The 18,596-nt window shown below is 31.4% G+C and overlaps 2 protein-coding genes across 2 annotated transcripts; both read left to right on the forward strand.

Moving 5' to 3' along the window:
• The first annotated feature begins 633 nt into the window (after positions 1–633).
• Positions 634–7,117, forward strand: Vps28 (vacuolar protein sorting 28). The gene is made up of 5 exons (XM_083087606.1): positions 634–986; positions 1,089–2,445; positions 2,533–3,111; positions 4,043–4,271; positions 4,392–7,117. The coding sequence occupies exons 1-5, from the start codon at positions 779–781 to the stop codon at positions 4,809–4,811; spliced, it is 2,793 nt and encodes a 930-aa protein (XP_082943732.1). The 5' UTR covers positions 634–778; the 3' UTR covers positions 4,812–7,117.
• A 5,970-nt stretch (positions 7,118–13,087) lies between these two features.
• On the forward strand, positions 13,088–14,348 carry LOC145964221 (uncharacterized). The gene is made up of 2 exons (XM_083086700.1): positions 13,088–13,379; positions 14,090–14,348. Exons 1-2 carry the CDS (start codon positions 13,205–13,207, stop codon positions 14,104–14,106), a joined length of 192 nt encoding a protein of 63 aa, XP_082942826.1. The 5' UTR covers positions 13,088–13,204; the 3' UTR covers positions 14,107–14,348.
• Positions 14,349–18,596: the final 4,248 nt, after the last annotated feature.

Below are 18,596 nucleotides of genomic sequence, written 5' to 3' on the forward strand. Positions count from 1 at the left end.
AAACTTATTATTAATATCTCGTTTATTATTTATCGGATTATTATAAATATAGTCTGGAAGTGTAGCAATATTGTGTGCACGTGTTACGATATTTTACCATTATATAGTGTATATATTTCGTAATTATCTCGCATTCACGTTTTATTTATAAATACATATAAAGCTAAAAGGCAATTAATTAGATCCAATATTTATACTTCTGTAGCATTTATACAATGGTGATAAAAAGATTAATTTTTGCTGCCAATTTTTTTATATATAAATCAAATTTACATAATCAAATAATTTATAAAAATTACTTTTTTAAGAATTATTTTAATTTTTTGAAATTAAACTTCTTAATTAAATTTTTAAATTAAATTCTTTGCAAACTTAGCTAATAAAAATTGTGGATTCTTGATGTATATTGAATTGCTTGATGTCTAATGAAGTAGTAAACAAAACAAAAAAATTAGTCTTGCAATTTCAGATCAGGAAAGAATCGAATAAATAATAAGTGTAATCGATTAATTACAGTCGAGAAGATAAATTAAATTAATAAAAATATAATATTCTCACAAATATAAATTGATCGATCGCGTGCTGTTTAAGTCTTTGATCTAAAACGCAGGGTGCAACAGTTCAAAGATGCAGACTGATCGTCAAGGCAACGGTAAGATGGCAGCGTATACGACACGATTATGGGTGCGTTCGGGGAGCTTCCTATCGCGTTGTAGTCGTAGACGCGAACGCTAGGAGATTTGTTGGGAGAGCCAATAAAGCGTTGGCGATTGTGAGCATGAATGGCATTAGTGTCATGGCGTCTTTTAACCCTTCTAACAGTCGTTATTGTGCTGCATTACATGTTATTATGGACCAAATATTGAGAAGAAAAATGTTAGCAATAGCACTTGTAGCACTTGCAGAGCTAATAGACTCATCATCATCTGACAGCGATAGCGACGAATTAGACTTATTATCGTCATTTGACAGCGATGATAATATAGGTATGCGGTGTAGATAGATATATATGTAATATAAGTATGCGATTATGCAATTTGCGTCGCGAAAAACAGGCTATATGTAATTGGATTCATTCGCAATGTCAGAGTGCATCGAATCGAGCTGCAGCCATTCTAGCAGAGATGCGTCGTCCGACGCCAAGCCGAGGCACGTGAGGCGTCTGAACTTTGGAAAATCGATCCTCGCGCTTGACGCCCCGAAGCAGGATTCCACCTCGGATCGCGCCCTCGTGATTGATCAGAATGTGGTTCACATACCGTGCACGGAGAAGAGAGATTACGTACGCATGTGGCTGGAGACTCAGGGGAACGATGTAGCATCGAACGACAATCTGTCCCAATCGTCACCCGTTCTTGGGACGTCGACTGATACCTCCAAGAAATCACCGATACTTGTTAATAGCAGGAAACGACCTAGGAAAAAGATCGATATAAATACACATGCTACAGTGAAAAAGGTGGACAATGTGGATTCCCATGAGAACGCAGAACATTCTACAAGTTGTATGCTACAATCTAAAGTAGATTATAGAAATAAGGAGAAGAATGAAAACCAACAGGAATGTTTAAGCGAGACACATTCCACACCATCTTGTGCAGACAAGATTACTGATGAAACATCTCCTGTCCTTATACATTATAAGAAGCGAAGAAAATTACAGCATGAATCAGACGATGGCATTTCTCCAAAATATTTAAAGTTACACAATAATAAAGTCACAAATGCAAATATAAATCCAATAATAAAACTTGATAATAATCATAGTATTCTGAGAGAGATGGATTATGATAAGTTGGAAGAAAATGCAGATGGCAAAATTAAAACAGTTCCTTTTTTAAGTGAGGTAAAAGAAAGTTCAGAGAAACATAGGCAAATGTTTCTATCACCGATACAAGATAAGTTGAATTTTGAAGACAGTTCAAGTAATAATACTGATAAAAAAATCCCAAATATAGAAATAGATACAAGTAATGATAGCAAAGACGATGAATGTAATGAACTTTCCAATACACAAAGCAGTAGTAGCAATAATGATGAATGTAATGAACTTTCCAATATACAAAGCAGTAGTAGCAATAATAATCTGAGCGATCTCATAGAGGATGTTGATACACAAGAAACTGTGAAGACATCTCAGCTTTCAATACCAAATAAATCCTTGATTCTTTCGAGACAACCATTTACATTCTTACAATTAACTGCCGATCACTCGGACAAAACTTATTGTTCAGGAGCTGAAACAATACAGGATGAAAATACACCATTGTCTGCAAAAATCTCTCAGGTACCATCTTTTAATAAAACGACTCAAAAGACAGATAGCAAATCAAATCAAACTGATGCAATTATTAGTACTATAACTACACCATCGAAAAAGTCTCCAGACAAAAGTATGTATACACAACTTTTGGATTCTGGAAAAAAACGTCGCAAATCTAAAAAGTGAGTAACAATAATAAGTAAATACAGAGAAAATGCAGTTTACACGATATGTACATGATTTTTATTATTATTAGATTTTTGTTTCAGAGGAAGCATGGTTGCAAAACTGCAGTCTTTGATCAATGCACAAGTATCCAATATTCGTATATGGCGTCATCAAATGAATAAGGAGCATGATGCTACATCAATGCGGTTCATCAGTGTATTTGTACGCAACTGTAGAAAGCAATTTGGCAATCAGTTTCTGGAAGGAACCTTGATCGAGGATACTTTTAATCTTTTGCAATGTGATGTAGAAATTGAAGAAGCGGAATCACATAATATTCAAGCACAACCAAAGGAAACTTTGCATAGGAATATAACAATTATGCTAGTCTGTGATATTGTCGGTACATTAAAAACGACGTCGGAAGTTGTGATAAACGTCTATCCGCCTTGGAATATTTTAGATAAACACAATCTTACCTTGGAAGCAACATACATAAGTATAAACGACAATCTCGAAGTACCTGATATTATTAGAAATAAGAACAACTCGCATAAACGTAAGAAGCAAATTGTCAAAGAGTTTAACTGTCCTTGCATAGAAGAAGGAAGAGAATTTCCATTCTGTGCAAGAAAGCCTAGTAGCGATAAACCTGATGTGATGCAACAAATATTTGATTTCTAAAAATATATATTTCTTGTTCAAAAGTTACCGAAGAGGATTCTAGTATTTATAAAGTACAGTTAAAGCTGTTATAACTGTTTATATTTTTTTAATATATGATTGCTGCTATAACTTCAATTATATATATGATAATTTTGTTTTACGAATATTATATAATCTCTTTCTTTTCTTAATAATACAACATAAAAAAATGTGATTTATTCATGAAGTTGTAATAGTGTGGGTCAAATGTATAATTTATGTCATGAAACAGTTTTATAATATGTTAAGGAGTTATGAAATAATTTATAATATCACTGTGATGTGAAATAATTATATTTCTTAGATGTTTTTTTTTTACATCTGCGAAAAATAATATATTCGCAAAATAAAGTTTTGTATTTGAGAAAGAATAAGTTGTAAAATGTTATAAAATAAAACGTTTCTTGAAATTGTCATAATTCACAATAGATAAAGTCGATCATTGCGATCGTGATCATTGTTGCCTTCTTAGCAAAGATGGCTCTGCATTTCGTACGATTCTCCTCCCCTTTAGTGTTTTCCTCTTCGTGGAAGGCTTTGTTTGGTTTTCGTCAGTTAGATCTGATAACTTATTGTTTCTAATATTTTAATATAATTTACCTAATTTTTACCTTGAATAGACGAATAAAATTAATAGTACCTACTGTTGTGTATCGTGAAAGTAAGTAATCATGTTTCTCCGAAACACTTATCGTTTGTGTCAAATGATTAGATATTTAAATGCATCGAGTTACTATATACATAATTTAAGCTTAATCTATAAATTTCTAGAGTTGACGAGTTTGCTTTGACAATGTAATTGAAAAATTTCTACTAATAATGAGAATATTACTTTATTCTTTGTTGTTACTAATCTAACCAAACTTGAGAAAATTTAATAGTATCCTTGAGATATATTTTTTATAGTTTTAGAATAATGTCGATAGCTCAAGATCGTCCCGAATTGTATGAAGAAGTAAAGCTCTATAAAAATGCCCGAGAGAGAGAAAAGCATGACAATCAAGCAGATCTATATGCTGTGGTAAATACATTGCAACATTTGGAAAAGGCTTACATCAGGGATTGCGTGACTCCAAAGGAATACACAGCAGCATGCAGCAAATTGTTAGTACAATATAGAGCAGCATTTAAGCAGGTCAGTACATAAAGCATGAAGCGAGAGTTGAATACTTTTAAATTTTTCAATATGCACATCTAATGTTTATAAATATATTTATCTACAAGATTGATTGTAATAAGTCATATTTTATTATAGGTACAAAGTGATCAGTTTCCAACAATTGACTCTTTCACCAGAGCATTTCGATTAGATTGTCCAGCTGCACTTGAGAGAATCAAAGAGGATAGACCTATCACGATAAAAGATGACAAGGGTAACACCTCCAAATGTATCGCAGACATTGTTTCATTATTTATCACACTTATGGATAAACTACGATTGGAAATCAAAGCCATGGATCAGTTACATCCGGATTTAAGGGATCTCATGGACACCATGAACCGTCTTAGTATATTACCAAGCGATTTTGATGGCAAAGAAAAAGTTGCAGAATGGTTACAAACTCTTGACAATATGTCTGCCTCGGATGAATTATCCGATACTCAGGTCAGACAATTGATATTTGATCTTGAAACATCTTATAATGCTTTCAACAAGATACTTCATAATTCTTAATTCTTTATGCATTTTTGCCAAATTAATGTAATATCATCTATAATACAAATCTTGATATATATATCAGTTCTATATACTTAACAGATTTGAATATATATATATATATATATATATATATATATATATATATATATATATATATTAAAGCTATTATATTATTGTATCGTTACTATATTATATTTATTTATATTGTTCAATATTACTCATTAATTTCATTCAATATATTAATGCATTGAGATTTTTATTATAGGTAGTATTACTCTTTACTCATAAGCATAATATATAATATAATATATGGTCTATAATATAATTATTATGAAATTGTTTTCTTGATAAGTGATGACTTGCTGTCTCGATCACTCGTTTTACATCGTTTCTTGAACTATGTGCGGCTTGCAACATTTAAAGAATCCTTGCATACATTTTACCACTACAGATATGTATATATACAAATATAATAGCTGCACAGAGAATGAACTATTTTATATGTGATTCTTTGTAAACGATGAATTACTGAATAATGCTAGCATCATGTATATTATCGATTAAGTTAATAAAAATGCGTATAATTCTAATAGACGATAAAAATATCTAATATTATGTGAATATATGTCTTTTGGAAAGCGAATGTCTGTTAAATCTGCTTCATTTAGATCAAGAACGTTATTGTCTTTTATCTCAAGAGATCCGAAGAACTTTTCATCAAGAGCCGCGCCGACAACCGTGTTTTATCAACGCGCACCAAGATGCAACCATTCTAAACGCCCAAGAATTAAATGACATTCAAAGTCGATATTTCGTCGGTTCTGTTTGCGGGCGAGATGGGATTGCGCGCGGGAGAGGAGGATTGTTAATTCGCGCCGCTGTCCCTTTGATGTGCCAAGGGCAGACTTTTCCGAGTCGAGTATTTACGCGAGCACACCCTGTATGCAAATGAAGAGGGTAGTCCTTCGGCACTCGCTAGCCGAGCGTCAGAGTACAATAACGGGCTGAGCTATTGACTAAACTAAACTAAATTAAACTGAGCTAAACTAACAGCTAGGTTGTACTCGCAGTCGTATTCCAATCTGCTTCACATTCGTATGCATGTGCACCCCCATATCGCCCATGTACTTGCAAGTGAAAAATTTACAGGCAATATAAGAATGTCATTATTCTTTAGCGAGGAGTTTAGACTCGATGTTTAAAGAAACGTCTTTTAAAATTGATTTCGTCCAATATAGTCATCCAATAATATACATGAGATCAGAGCAAGACTAGTGCGCGCACCTGGTCATTTTTGTTCTGACAAACGCCTTCCAACTTTTAAATATATATAAATGATTCGCAAAGAGAGACATCGCGTTTCAGTCAAAATTTTGCAATTGAGATTCAGTTCAATCATTTGTATCGAAAATTACATGGATGGGATTTTGAACAATCTTGTATACACGCACGTATATTTTATTTTCGCTGAATTAGTTGACTTAAATATTCGAGTCGAGTTCCTTCGAAATAAATCGAGCCGTATCTTTAAATATGTCATCTCGAATCCACTTTAAATCCGTCTTCCACTCGATTCGATCCGGGTTATTAATACCAACTCTAAAATCTCTGGTCATCTTCCAACTGGCGTTCTTAAGAATGTTTTGAAGAAAACGAGAGATTTTCATCCAACTTCCGAATAAGGATGATCCTCTCAAGGCAATCCTCGAGCTATTCCAATGAGCTTGAACATTGCCAAGCCACTCTTTCGCGGAAAGAGAGATATTTATTCTTCATCGTATACATCCTAGCGATAAAATATATACACGCGCCAAACGCACACTCGTACGTCGGCTTATCCGTCAATCTATTCGTTTACCTGACGGTATTATTTCAATATAAATCACTCGGTCCTGCGCTAGAGCGAATATGCTTGCCTTTGACAGGGTGATTTTACCCTCTTTCACTTTTGCCTTCGTATAAAACTTCAGATTTCGCGGAATGATTCGGCAGCTGTGGAAAATCAAAGGCCCCGATATACAGGTATAATCTCTCAGCTGTGCATCTGTCATTGCTACGCGTACATATACACATACACGTGTAGGATCGCAAAAATGGATTTGTCATCCTTGTCGTCCCTTGTCGCCGGCATCTAAAAAACGCGTGTAATTATCGCGACTATGCATACTACAAGACTCGCGACAAAAAGAGGTGACGACGGAGTTTGCATTTTTATCGAAGCGTTTTTTTATATTGTGATACATGTGTATATCGTGTGTATAACTGTTATTAATTATTGTAAAGTTGTCATTCTGAGACAAATATATATTCGTTGCCATCAAGTTGCTAAAGGATGTAATTTTGCTTGCATCTTATATTTTATTGCGGTTTTTCCCTCGAAAAGCATGAATAATGATAAAAGCATAAAGGGCGATATATTTCTGGCGATCAGGATAAATATGGCGTAGCATCGCGCGTGTAATGTCGCACAAAAGTCCTCGAAACACGCTCTCACACGAGGAAAGAAAATCTTCAAGAGGGCTAGAATATATACTTTTCATGCTCTTCCATGTCGAATGACGGGGGCATTCAACACGGGATTATCTGCAGACGTCCGACGTTATCTGTAAAAAGCAGCACGCGCGCATCTCTCTCTTCTGAACGACAATGATCTTGACAAAAGAGCGCACCGAGGAAAGCTTCTAGTTACGTGCATTCACTATGATGGGATTGTATTGTCGCTTGAATTACACGCTTCAAACACGAGCAATATTTGCTTAAGCGTTGAGTCGACAGGACTACGTCGTGTTGTTGCATTCGAACATAAGTTCTATTATTCTACTTTCTTTCTTGTGAGATTTTTGCAGCATCATAATACGAGTTTATGTTTTCTTCGTTTTCTATTTTTTTTCTAGAGAAAAAGAAAAAATAGATTCATTAATTAGAAAAAAGCATTCAAAATAATAGATTAAGCTATATGTGACTTGGAATATCTTTTCTGTTATTTAGAGAATTGATGCAGTATGGTGTTTTCTTTTATATAAGGAATCATTTTTCATGTGCAAATTTCGACTAATTTGGAATTAAAGTTTTGTTACTTGTTGATTAAGATTCTTTCATTATTTATTGCAAGATTTTATAATCTATATAATTTCAAATAACTTTTGAATATCTAAAATAATTAAATTAAAAAATAAAATAACAAAAATTGATAAAGTAATAACAATTACTAAGCGAAAATAATAAAGAGCCCAGGCGTGGTAATTAGAGCGCTAGGAAAACAATTTTTTTCCCTTCGTTTATTAATATATTACAAAATATTCAATTTAGTTACAAAATATAAACTAATTACTTAATTCATATTTTGTAACGAAATTGAATATTTTGCAATACATTAATAAACGAAGGAAAAAAAATTGTTTTCCTTGCGCTCTAATTACCACGCCTGGGCCATTTTCGTCACTTAATAATTATAATTAAAAATATTTCATTTAACTATCCGTTTACATTTTTGGAGCTTTATTCTCGAAAAATTTTTTATTCTCAACAGAAAATAGCTTTTCTCCCAGTCCCTTGACGTTTGAAGGAAAAGTCGGCTTGACACTTGGCTTTGACAAAATCCGTAGATAAAAAGGCTCGTTGGTTTCCTCTTTCTTTGGTGGAATATCCCGTGTATAATATGCATTAATATATATAGCACCGGTTGAGCGTAAGATACGCGCACGCGGCGCGCGTACGTGTCTCCCTTGGCTTCGTGTCGCTTGAGAAGCATATCACACATTGAGAGGACGTGAGTCGCTTTGAAAAATCGTGTCCGATATGCCGGTGGAACGAAGAAAAAGGGACGGCACGTGAGAGGGTTGGAAGGGAAAGGCAATGCCCGGCTTCTCCTCGTACGCCGCCGATCGTCCACGACGGCGATGGCGCACCTGGGTTCTCTCGAATATGCGACTAGCAATGTATGTGTGGGTGTATATTCGTTTCCCGAAAATTTTACACGGCCCGGATAAGCCAAGATCGACGACGTAAGTGAAATTCTCGCTCTTTTAGCAGCGCGACGCCGGAATCCCGAAATCTCGAAAGGCTCCGTCCTGCGACTTCAAAGAGAGTCGCTCCAAAAAAAGCATCTCGATCTCTCGGATTTTTTTTTCCCACGGATTTTCTACGATACGATATCGATTCTCGCCACCCCGTGCATCTGCACGGAACGCAGATATACGCGCGATTGGCTCGTTCCTCGAAAATTTTACATCGTTCGAATAAGCAACGACGTAAATGAAATTCTCTCGCCTTTGGTCTTTGACTGAGTCATGGAATTTTCGAGTCTGCGCTTTGACCTGAAAGAAATTGATTGAGAAGCAACTTTCCGATTCGTAAAAATTTTCTCGGATTTTCCGCAAGAATTTCCGATATCGATTCTCATGCATCTGCTGATTCGAATAAGTGCTCGATAGCAGCATATATTTTTGTATCGTTCTACGCGTTTCTCTTTTACATAATCTGTGAATAAGTGAAGCTTAAAGCCATATATGTAAATGAAATTTCGACATCTGTCTTTTTCGTGAAATCTGGAAATCCTTGCGTGATTTTATAATACATAAGATACATTACCTTCAAAACATTAACGTTACATTTTGCAGTTTTACGAAACATATGTTATTGGGAAAAAGCTTCGTTTTTTCAACAATGTGATAAAAGCATGACTCGGTCAATATTTTTGGCACAACCACATATTAGTTGTGATAGATGTTGTTATACGAGAGAAACGCTCGTTTTAGGCACTTTATCTTCATAGAATTCATACAATATATAAAAAAAGTTACCATTATTTATCGTTAAAATACATTAAATGCAGATGCGGTGTCAACTTTCCAGCTCTATCTGCGGCAATTTCGCGTAATGGCACGGTAATAAAGAAATACCGAGTATCTCGGAGAACGAGAGTACAATATAAGTACAAGCCACTGTACGCTAATGATCGAGATTACAGAAACGAGGAAGGTGCATGCGGGCAAGGTGCGTTTGGGCAGCGCGACGCCTCGATGAGCCCTCGAGGGACGCATTCGCGTGTTGCAGATGCAGTCTTGGAACACCACACCCGGCACAAAAAGAGAATAGAAGAGGCGAACCAGTACCAGCGAAAAATTATATACAGAGCACACACGTGTCGCGCGTGTCGCGCGTGTCGTGCGTGTCGGCTACTTTGTATATGCGTGTACATACATATCGTGTATGTAGCGCGTGGCAATTATCAAAATTATGCCGTTTCTCGCTCGTGGACATTGCAGAAGGCAAAACGACAGGCGAGATTTTTATTTCCCCTGCAAAATGTATACGAGAAATTATATTTCAACTTCGCATAAAAATTTTGGGCTTTTTGCGTGTAATAAGATGAAAGAAATATTTTGGAAAAGTGAAAAACTTAACGATATTAAAGGAAAGTCTCTGATGTGAGTCATCATACTTTTAAAATAAATCGAGATAAATTATGGGATCGATAGTTATTTAAATAAAAATATCCATTTAAAATAAATCCTTTCTGTCATCGCTTGATCGTAGAGTAACATTACGATGATCAGATGTGATGCTCATTTGATTAAGTCTTTGAGAAATTTTAAAAATGCCAAAGGGCAAAGCTCCTGGTTCATCCCTCTCGTCGAATAACATGATCGTCGTAGAGAAGAAAAAGCGTAATTTCGTAAAGTCGGCCAAATGACGAAATTACGCGCAGGAGTCGAGCGCTCGTGGGGGTTTCCGTGCAATCTCGCTCTTCCTAGGGGATGAATGCGACTCTAACGGGGCCACCAGGGAGCTATTCCATCGTATGCCGCGGGGTCCATCGCCGATCGTTGCAACGCACTCGTCGTTGGCTTTTAATGTCCAGCTGAGAGATTATTGGCCCCTAGAGGGTGAGCTCGAAATCGAGATCGAAACTGCTATTTCACGTTTGGCGCAAGGATAGATTGAACATCGGCGGGCGCGATATCGAATATTACACGGACGAAGAGCTTCGAATCAATTGTTACGATAATGAGGAGAGGGTGGCGTGTAACTGTACCCCTCGCCCGCAATCTTGATATGAATTGTGTGGCAATTAGTATTTCGCAACATCGGCGATCAACTACAGCACAACTTAATGCAATTAATGTAATTTTGCATCGGACAAATAGCATTGAGAACAAATAGAGACAAGGAATAGAGACTCCATTCTATTCCAATATCTGTAATAAATATGGATGTAATAGATTTTGATGATTCATGATTTATTTCAAAATTTGTGAATTTTAAGAGAAAATATATAAGAGATGTGAAATTCGTTTTCTTTTTCTTGATCGATGAGATATATCCTTTCTCTCTTCCTACCAAAATTATAATACAATCTTGCTGACACGATAATACGCAAAAATTGTCGACACACACTCGTTACAGGAAATGTAGCTGGATAATGCGCTGCGGCAAAATCTGCAGTATCGTCCGCCTGCGCTGCTCCTTCATGCGGCAATCGAATTTCTGAATGCGCCCGTGAACTTCGCCCTCGGGAATGCGGCGTTGCTCGACCAGAGAAATCCAATTGTTTGCCATTGATTCCTTTGTAATCGGCCAACCTACAGGTATCCGCCGCCGTCGGGCATACAGGTAACATTTTAGAAGGAAAAATTTCATTCTGACCTCGTGCCGCTCGATGCGTTCGTGCGGTTGCAATGCCCGGCGAAGTTGCACGAAACAGCAAAAGACCGGATTTAATGATGCGTTCTCGCACAGATACAATAATGAGAGATGTACGCGAGAGACGTAACAGCGGGATCGATAGCATTCGGTCATACGTTAATTCATTTCGTTTAAATAAAAATTTGCGCTTTGTCTCGGGTCATATTATCGTGCTTTAAATATTGAGAGGAGATACACAAATAAACTAGAATATATTTATATTTATATAGATACTTTATTTTCAGTGATGGATCGTTGTGATAAAGACCATCACGTAGCGATGATGAATGATATGTGATTAATATGTAATATTAATAATAGAGAAAGAGAAAGAGAGAGAGAGAAGATAAATTATATAATATTATATATTTAATATTAAACATGATAAATTATTTTATTTATTATATTATTTACATATGCAATTAATTTATAATTATTGTATAATTATTAAGATTTATATAATCATGATATAATTTTATCAATAAAAGAACGATAAAACTTGTTATTAAAAATAAGATTATTTTACATATATTTACACGATTTTATCGGGACATATTTAACGTTTTGTGCTTCCTTTATATGTATGCCGATTATCTTAAAATCATCGATTGTTCTTTTAATAACAGATTTGTAAAGTCATATTGTGGATATGATTTCAACAAAATGTTAAATAGTATTGAAATAAAATTATTTATTTTTTTCAACAGTTTATGATGTAGAAATATTTAGAGATAAAGAAATATAGGGATAAAGAATACTTTCTGCATTGTTTTTTTTTTATAAATTAAGTTTGAAGAAAAAAGAAAAAGTTTCCTATATATAATCACATATATGGTATGCATATAAATCACATATAAAAGTATGCATATAATTATACATGGAGAGAGAAAATATTGTATAATCTATTTAATAACATCAAAGAAGCCCCAATGGAGTCGCATTATTATAATATATATAATGTATACCTAAGTTCTATACATATTACAAATCACATAATAAATATGTATTCGAAATGTACGAGAAAGAAAATTCCCAATAATTTTTTACATTATATTTAATATAATATTTTAAATTATATATATATATAAAATTTATATATATATATATATATATATATAATTTATATATATATATATATATATATCTCTCTCTCTCTCTCTCGAAAAGCAATAAAACAAATTTTTCCTCTATTTCCCTATATCCCTTTTTCTTTTATCTCTATTTTTTTCTCTCTGATAATAATTTTTTATATTATTTTTTATAATTCGTGACAACATATATTTATATGATTTTTATCATTAATAAAAAATAATTTACCGAGCAAGACTTGACATAAAGCGCAATTCTTTTTTGATAAAATCGTGTCACTTGATAAGTCCTGAAATAATTATGTTGTAAAATATACATTTATTGCGTTTATGAAAATTGTTATCAACTTTATGTTACATTTATTTTCAACTTTATATTATTTATGCTATAAAGAAGTATCCGAATGGATTATGAAGAGTATAAAATGCTGTTGTTTATTACATGTCTATAATATTTATTATACGAATATCGTATTCACACTCTTAAATGCAATATAAAAATATTTGATAAAATTTTTTATTGCTTCGATAAAAGTTTTGTTTGGTATAAGTTCTTCTATAAAATCAGACAGGTCGAATACAATCTCTAAGAACTTTTAGAAATCTTGCTTTACTAAATATTTTGAAGAAATCATGAAGGCAAGTTTTGCTTTTGTACTCGTGCTCGTCCTAATTCTAGGAATTACTATTCCTAGCGGAGTCATTGCTGCAGCTGTTCCTAGCCCTGCAACCCCCCTTGAAAAAATTTTCGACAAATTAAAAGAAGACGTGGACAAATACGTGGATAAAATAAAAGAGTCTTTGAAAGGTAAGTAAATTTTTAAAATAAAAAATTACAAGATATTTATTTAAAATAATATATAAATATGTAAATTAAGAAAATTATATAATCATGAATTTCTTCGAATAAAGTTTTATTGAATGAAAGAGGATTAACTAAACAATTTTTAAATTCTATTAAAATTTATAATAATAAATATAACATATTAGTATTATATGTACATTAAAAATATAAAATAAAAAGTACATATAAATTAGAAAAAAATTAACTATAACAGATGATTCTATAAAACTTATAGAAATAAAAATTTAATAGCTCTATCTTAAAATCGATGAATCATTTCTTATTAGTAATAAAGTATAAATCTTGTTTTATATAACTAACATAAGTGATTTAATTATTATTTACATAAATTATTATAATAGTTATTCAATTATTATTTATATAAATGTCATTACACTCTAAATTTAAGAAAATAAAAATAAAGCACATTAAGAAAAATGAAGATTAGGTACGATAAATGTTACTTTTCTTTCAATAACGCTCATTTCGATATTAAATATAACAAATTGTAACAATTGTAAATTGTAATTGTAATTGTTTTTACGAATTATGAATACTTTAAATTTGCATTGAATCGTGTAATTTTTTTGCACGTAGAAATATTCTGGATTTATTTCTAAATTTCATTTTAAAATTGGTATTATTATTATTTTTATTATTATATTTTCTTTCAGATTTTTTAGATCTATAATGACAGCATGAAAATAACTATCCTGTCAATAACCATGTACAATTAAGAAGATAACCTACTAAATAGTACTACCTATGGTACTAAAAAAATTTAATCTTAGCAATCTTAAGAAAATGAAAATATCTTTGCAACATATAAAATATTATTTTATTTTCTTTCATGAATATTTTTGTGGATAAGATGTATTCCACCTATCTAATATGTAAACAATAAGAATAAATTGAAAAATTAATAAAAAAAAAGGAGTAATATCTTTTAACCTATAAAATTAAAATAAACCAGTATATTATAGAATAGCAAGTAACTAGTAAGTAGCATAGAATAACAAGTATAATGTAGACATAACAAATATATTATAGATGTACTCTTTTTATTCTTACGATTTATAATAATTATAATATTAAACCATTACTCAATTTATAATAATAAATTAATGGCATGTTTGCCCTGCGTTAGCGCATTTTCGAATAAAATATATTTTATTTTATTTTTTTTACTTTACGTACTTACTTACTTAATAGATATATTTAATTATTATAAGTGCGCGCGTATGTGTATATAAAGATTATTTTTACAATTATTAGAAAGAATATATATATGTATATATAAATTTTCTTAAAAAGAAAGATAACAATTTATGAATATCAAATATCATCATAATCATAGATAACAACAAGTAATGCATAATGATAATGTCTTTTTTTTCTTGTAAAAAAATATATGTATAATAGAGAAGATACACATATAATAGTTATAGCTATTTGGGTTGTATATTATTTCATCCTCAGATTTTGTAATTATTAACTTCTATATAACTACTATAAACTACTATAAACAAGTTCTGTTTTCTATTAATAAATTTCGAATTTGAATCGCAATGGCAATATTGTTGTAACTATGTCACGCAGAAAAAAATGAATGAGCAAAGTTGGAAGCATTTTCCATAGAAAATTGTGAAATAAGATTTTTGTGAAGTTATTCAAAATGGCTAATATAACATCGGAACTCTTGGTGTGAAAATTATTACATTTCATGATGCTGCTTAAAAGCTTTACATTTTTGTGCAGCAAAAATTGTGTAGCGATATTGTTACAACTTTTTATGAGTGTTAATAATATAGTATACGTTATAATAACTAATATGAGGAAGAAATTTTTCCGATGAATTGTAGAGGACGAGAAATTGTATAATAAATAGTTATAAAATTTTAAATTTCTAAAATGATTCATCGTTTAAAACAAAATGAAAATTAAAATCAGAATAGATTATACGAAATCATTTTTATGAAATCCATGAAATCCCCATTTCCTTTTCGTCATCGAGCTATCATAAGCTATAAATATGGTTTCTGAAATATGTTATCGGAATAATCCTTCTAGTGTGTAAAATTCAGGAACACGACAGTTGATGAATAATAATTTTTTAAATCACGAATTTTGCACATTTTTCTTATCTTTATATAATATGTTATATAATATGTTTTATAATACTTTATATAATACGTTAAAAACATGCAGATTTAATTCTGAAGTATAGAAAATCGAATTAAGATCTTGTGTAAAAACTCTTTAAAAAGGAATATTCACAATTTTTAGAAAGATTCAGTGTTACTACGAATTTTAAGCCATATGTTATAATTATTATCGTCGTTATATAAATTGCAAAAATAAACTCTCTCTTCCTTTTTCTCTCTATTTGATGTATTATTCTTATCGACATAGATATTTAATATGTATCATAGTCAAAATATTTAATAGTATTTAAAGTATTTACTGAAATCCATTATTTCAATAATAATACAAGCCTGAACACTGGTGCATACTATAAAGTATTCATCATATATATTTTATAAAATTCATGTTTCTCTTATTTTCTAGTCTAATTAGAATTAATCTCCTTAGCGAAACTAGTTTCTATTCCTGAGATTCTCGTTAAATGGTTACTATCTTTGATTGAATTTTTGAATAAAAATCCAAGTCAGTTTTGTTACAAAAATCAACAAACTACAAGAAAAGAGAAAGAATGAAATACGCAGAAAACTCACTTTGGCTTTCTTGTTGCGATTTGTATTTATTCTAAGAAATGAGCCAAGAATAACTGTTCTCATCTTAATTTAAAAAATAATTAATAAAAAAATAAATACTTAAATTTTCATTTATTTTAGATTATATTAAGATTAAATCTTAATAAAATTAATGACATATCTTTCTGAATTGATTGCAGGCATTTGATTGCACTTTAACGTCGTTTTATATCTTCTATAATTTAAAAAATAATTAAGTTATATTATTGCTATTTATCTTTCTTATAGTATTTATAATAAAAAATAGAGAAAGAAATAAAATAAATAAGAAAGATAAAATAAAATTAATATTTATGAATTTAAATAGAAAATAATTATACTACATGCAATAATTTTATCAATAAAAAAATTGTAATAAATATATTTCAAATATTTTTCATTATTTTTATAATAAATAAGAATAAATAAGAATTTTTTAATTTTTATCGTAAATATTTTCTAATTAAAAGCAGCGCAATTTATAAATTAATAAATATTAGAAATACTCTTAAATATTATTAATCACTTTCATGTATTTAATTTAAATATATATTTAATATTTAATCTAATTTCTCAAAAATATTTATATATTACAAAAGGTAATATAATAAATTTTTTTCTTTATATCTGTTTGTTTCTTTCTAACGATCAGATAAATACATTTTACAAGGTATATACATGTATATCTTTACAATGTTTTACGTTTTAAACATTTTGCATTAATAATTATATTTCTAGTTCCTCAAAAATCCAATAGAAAACAATTATAAAAAATTGAACTAACAACGAAAGACAAAATTGATGTAGATGATTTAGATGATGTATGCTCTAACTCTAGAGAAACCCTCGATTTGAAAGGATCAATGATTGATTAATCTCGATGTTTGACGCTTTGTGTACTCGTTTTATTATTAAAGCTTAGGCACGGAAGGGAACACACGGATGGCGCTCAGCTTTCCAGCAGCACCTCACTTGAAATTGGTAACATTTGTCGGTGATTGGAAGAATTTACGAGGTTCTCTCCCGTCTGGGACCTCGCTCTTCCGCCTATTCCTCACCAGTTCTTCTTTTCGCCGGAGCTACCGATAAATCACTTTCCCGACTCCGCGAGATTTAATATAACGTCAATATTCCCACTAAAACGAATAAAAAAGCGAAAAGGGATATTCACGGGACGAGTTTTCGCTACGCATCATGATACTCGCATGGTCCTCCGTGCGTGACACAGGATAAAACCGTTTTAAAATTGCAAATATGTCGCATGTCGAGACTTTAAGAGAATTTCTGATTCTCTTGAAATACAATTGCGACTAAGAATTATGACAAATACCTTTATGGACTTACGTTTATATCCCATAAGTTTATTACATGGCTTTGAATGGAATAACCGTGACTTAAATTAGATGAAACAACACAATATATCGTAAATATCTTTCCAAAAATATATAATATATAATTAATATTAATTATATATTAATTCATTATTATATAAAAAATAGCCTTTCTTTTTTAAAGACTATTATATTTTATTTTATAAGAATTATGAATACTTCTTCCTTGCTTCCAATAAATAAATTTTCTTTTAATTATGGATAAATTTTTCTAGCAATTATATCTCGAAAACAATTTGATTTACACTATAATTCAGTCTTTGAATACGTGAGATTTAATATAATCTCGATCAATATTCTTGGCAGGAAGTGTAAAGAAGGAGAAGTCTATGGGAGTCAAGATTGTAGATTGCTCGGCACGCGTCGTGAATGCTGCGCTTTTCAACGTGACACGCGATGAATAACAGATATATCATTCATTTTGCAACATAATGATAGCTGATTGCGTAAGTAAACTTGCTACGTTAATAAGCGCAAATAGAAAAAAAAATGAATAAAAAAAGCTCGATTTATATAAAAATAGCTATAATAATAAATAACATAAACAACATCGGAAAATAAATATTAATATATAAATTAATATAATTAAATTAATATAATTAAAGGAACAATTAAAATTATTCATATGATATGTGTTTCTCCTTTGCTAGTTTAAGGAATTTCATATGATATAAATGGCAATGGCAATAACTTATAAGTAATAATTATTGTATAATCACTATAAAATTAATTATTACAATTATGATGGTAGTATTTAAAATATTAAAATGCAATTTTCAAGATTAGAAAGTCCTGCTCCATTATCTGTGGTCACATCATGATTAGATCTGACTTGTAATTACTATTGTTTCAATCTGCTTAAATGATTGTAACATAATCGTGCTCCAACAAATTTTAATGCAGCCGATACGTAAAACAGAAAGATGATTTTTCCGAGGGAGGAGAAAATCTGAATGCGCAGCGTCACGCGCCACTCATCTAGCGGATTCTGCAATTTCGTACGTGCTAGTGCCATGACGAATTCTGATTGTCATGTT

The sequence above is a fragment of the Camponotus vicinus genome, unplaced genomic scaffold, assembly GCF_025532165.1.
Source record: "Camponotus vicinus isolate PSW18456_S1 unplaced genomic scaffold, iyCamVici1.0 SCAF_13, whole genome shotgun sequence".
Classification (NCBI taxonomy): domain Eukaryota; kingdom Metazoa; phylum Arthropoda; class Insecta; order Hymenoptera; family Formicidae; genus Camponotus; species Camponotus vicinus.

Excerpts from the sequence above, each read along its gene's own strand:
- Vps28 (XM_083087606.1), top strand. The coding sequence starts at position 779 with ATGAATGGCATTAGTGTCATGGCGTCTTTTAACCCTTCTAACAGTCGT. Across the intron at positions 3,112-4,042 it reads ATGCAACAAATATTTGATTT|TTTTAGAATAATGTCGATAG; the intron begins CTAAAAATATAT and ends TATTTTTTATAG. Across the intron at positions 4,272-4,391 it reads ATAGAGCAGCATTTAAGCAG|GTACAAAGTGATCAGTTTCC; the intron begins GTCAGTACATAA and ends ATTTTATTATAG.
- LOC145964221 (XM_083086700.1), top strand. The coding sequence starts at position 13,205 with ATGAAGGCAAGTTTTGCTTTTGTACTCGTGCTCGTCCTAATTCTAGGA.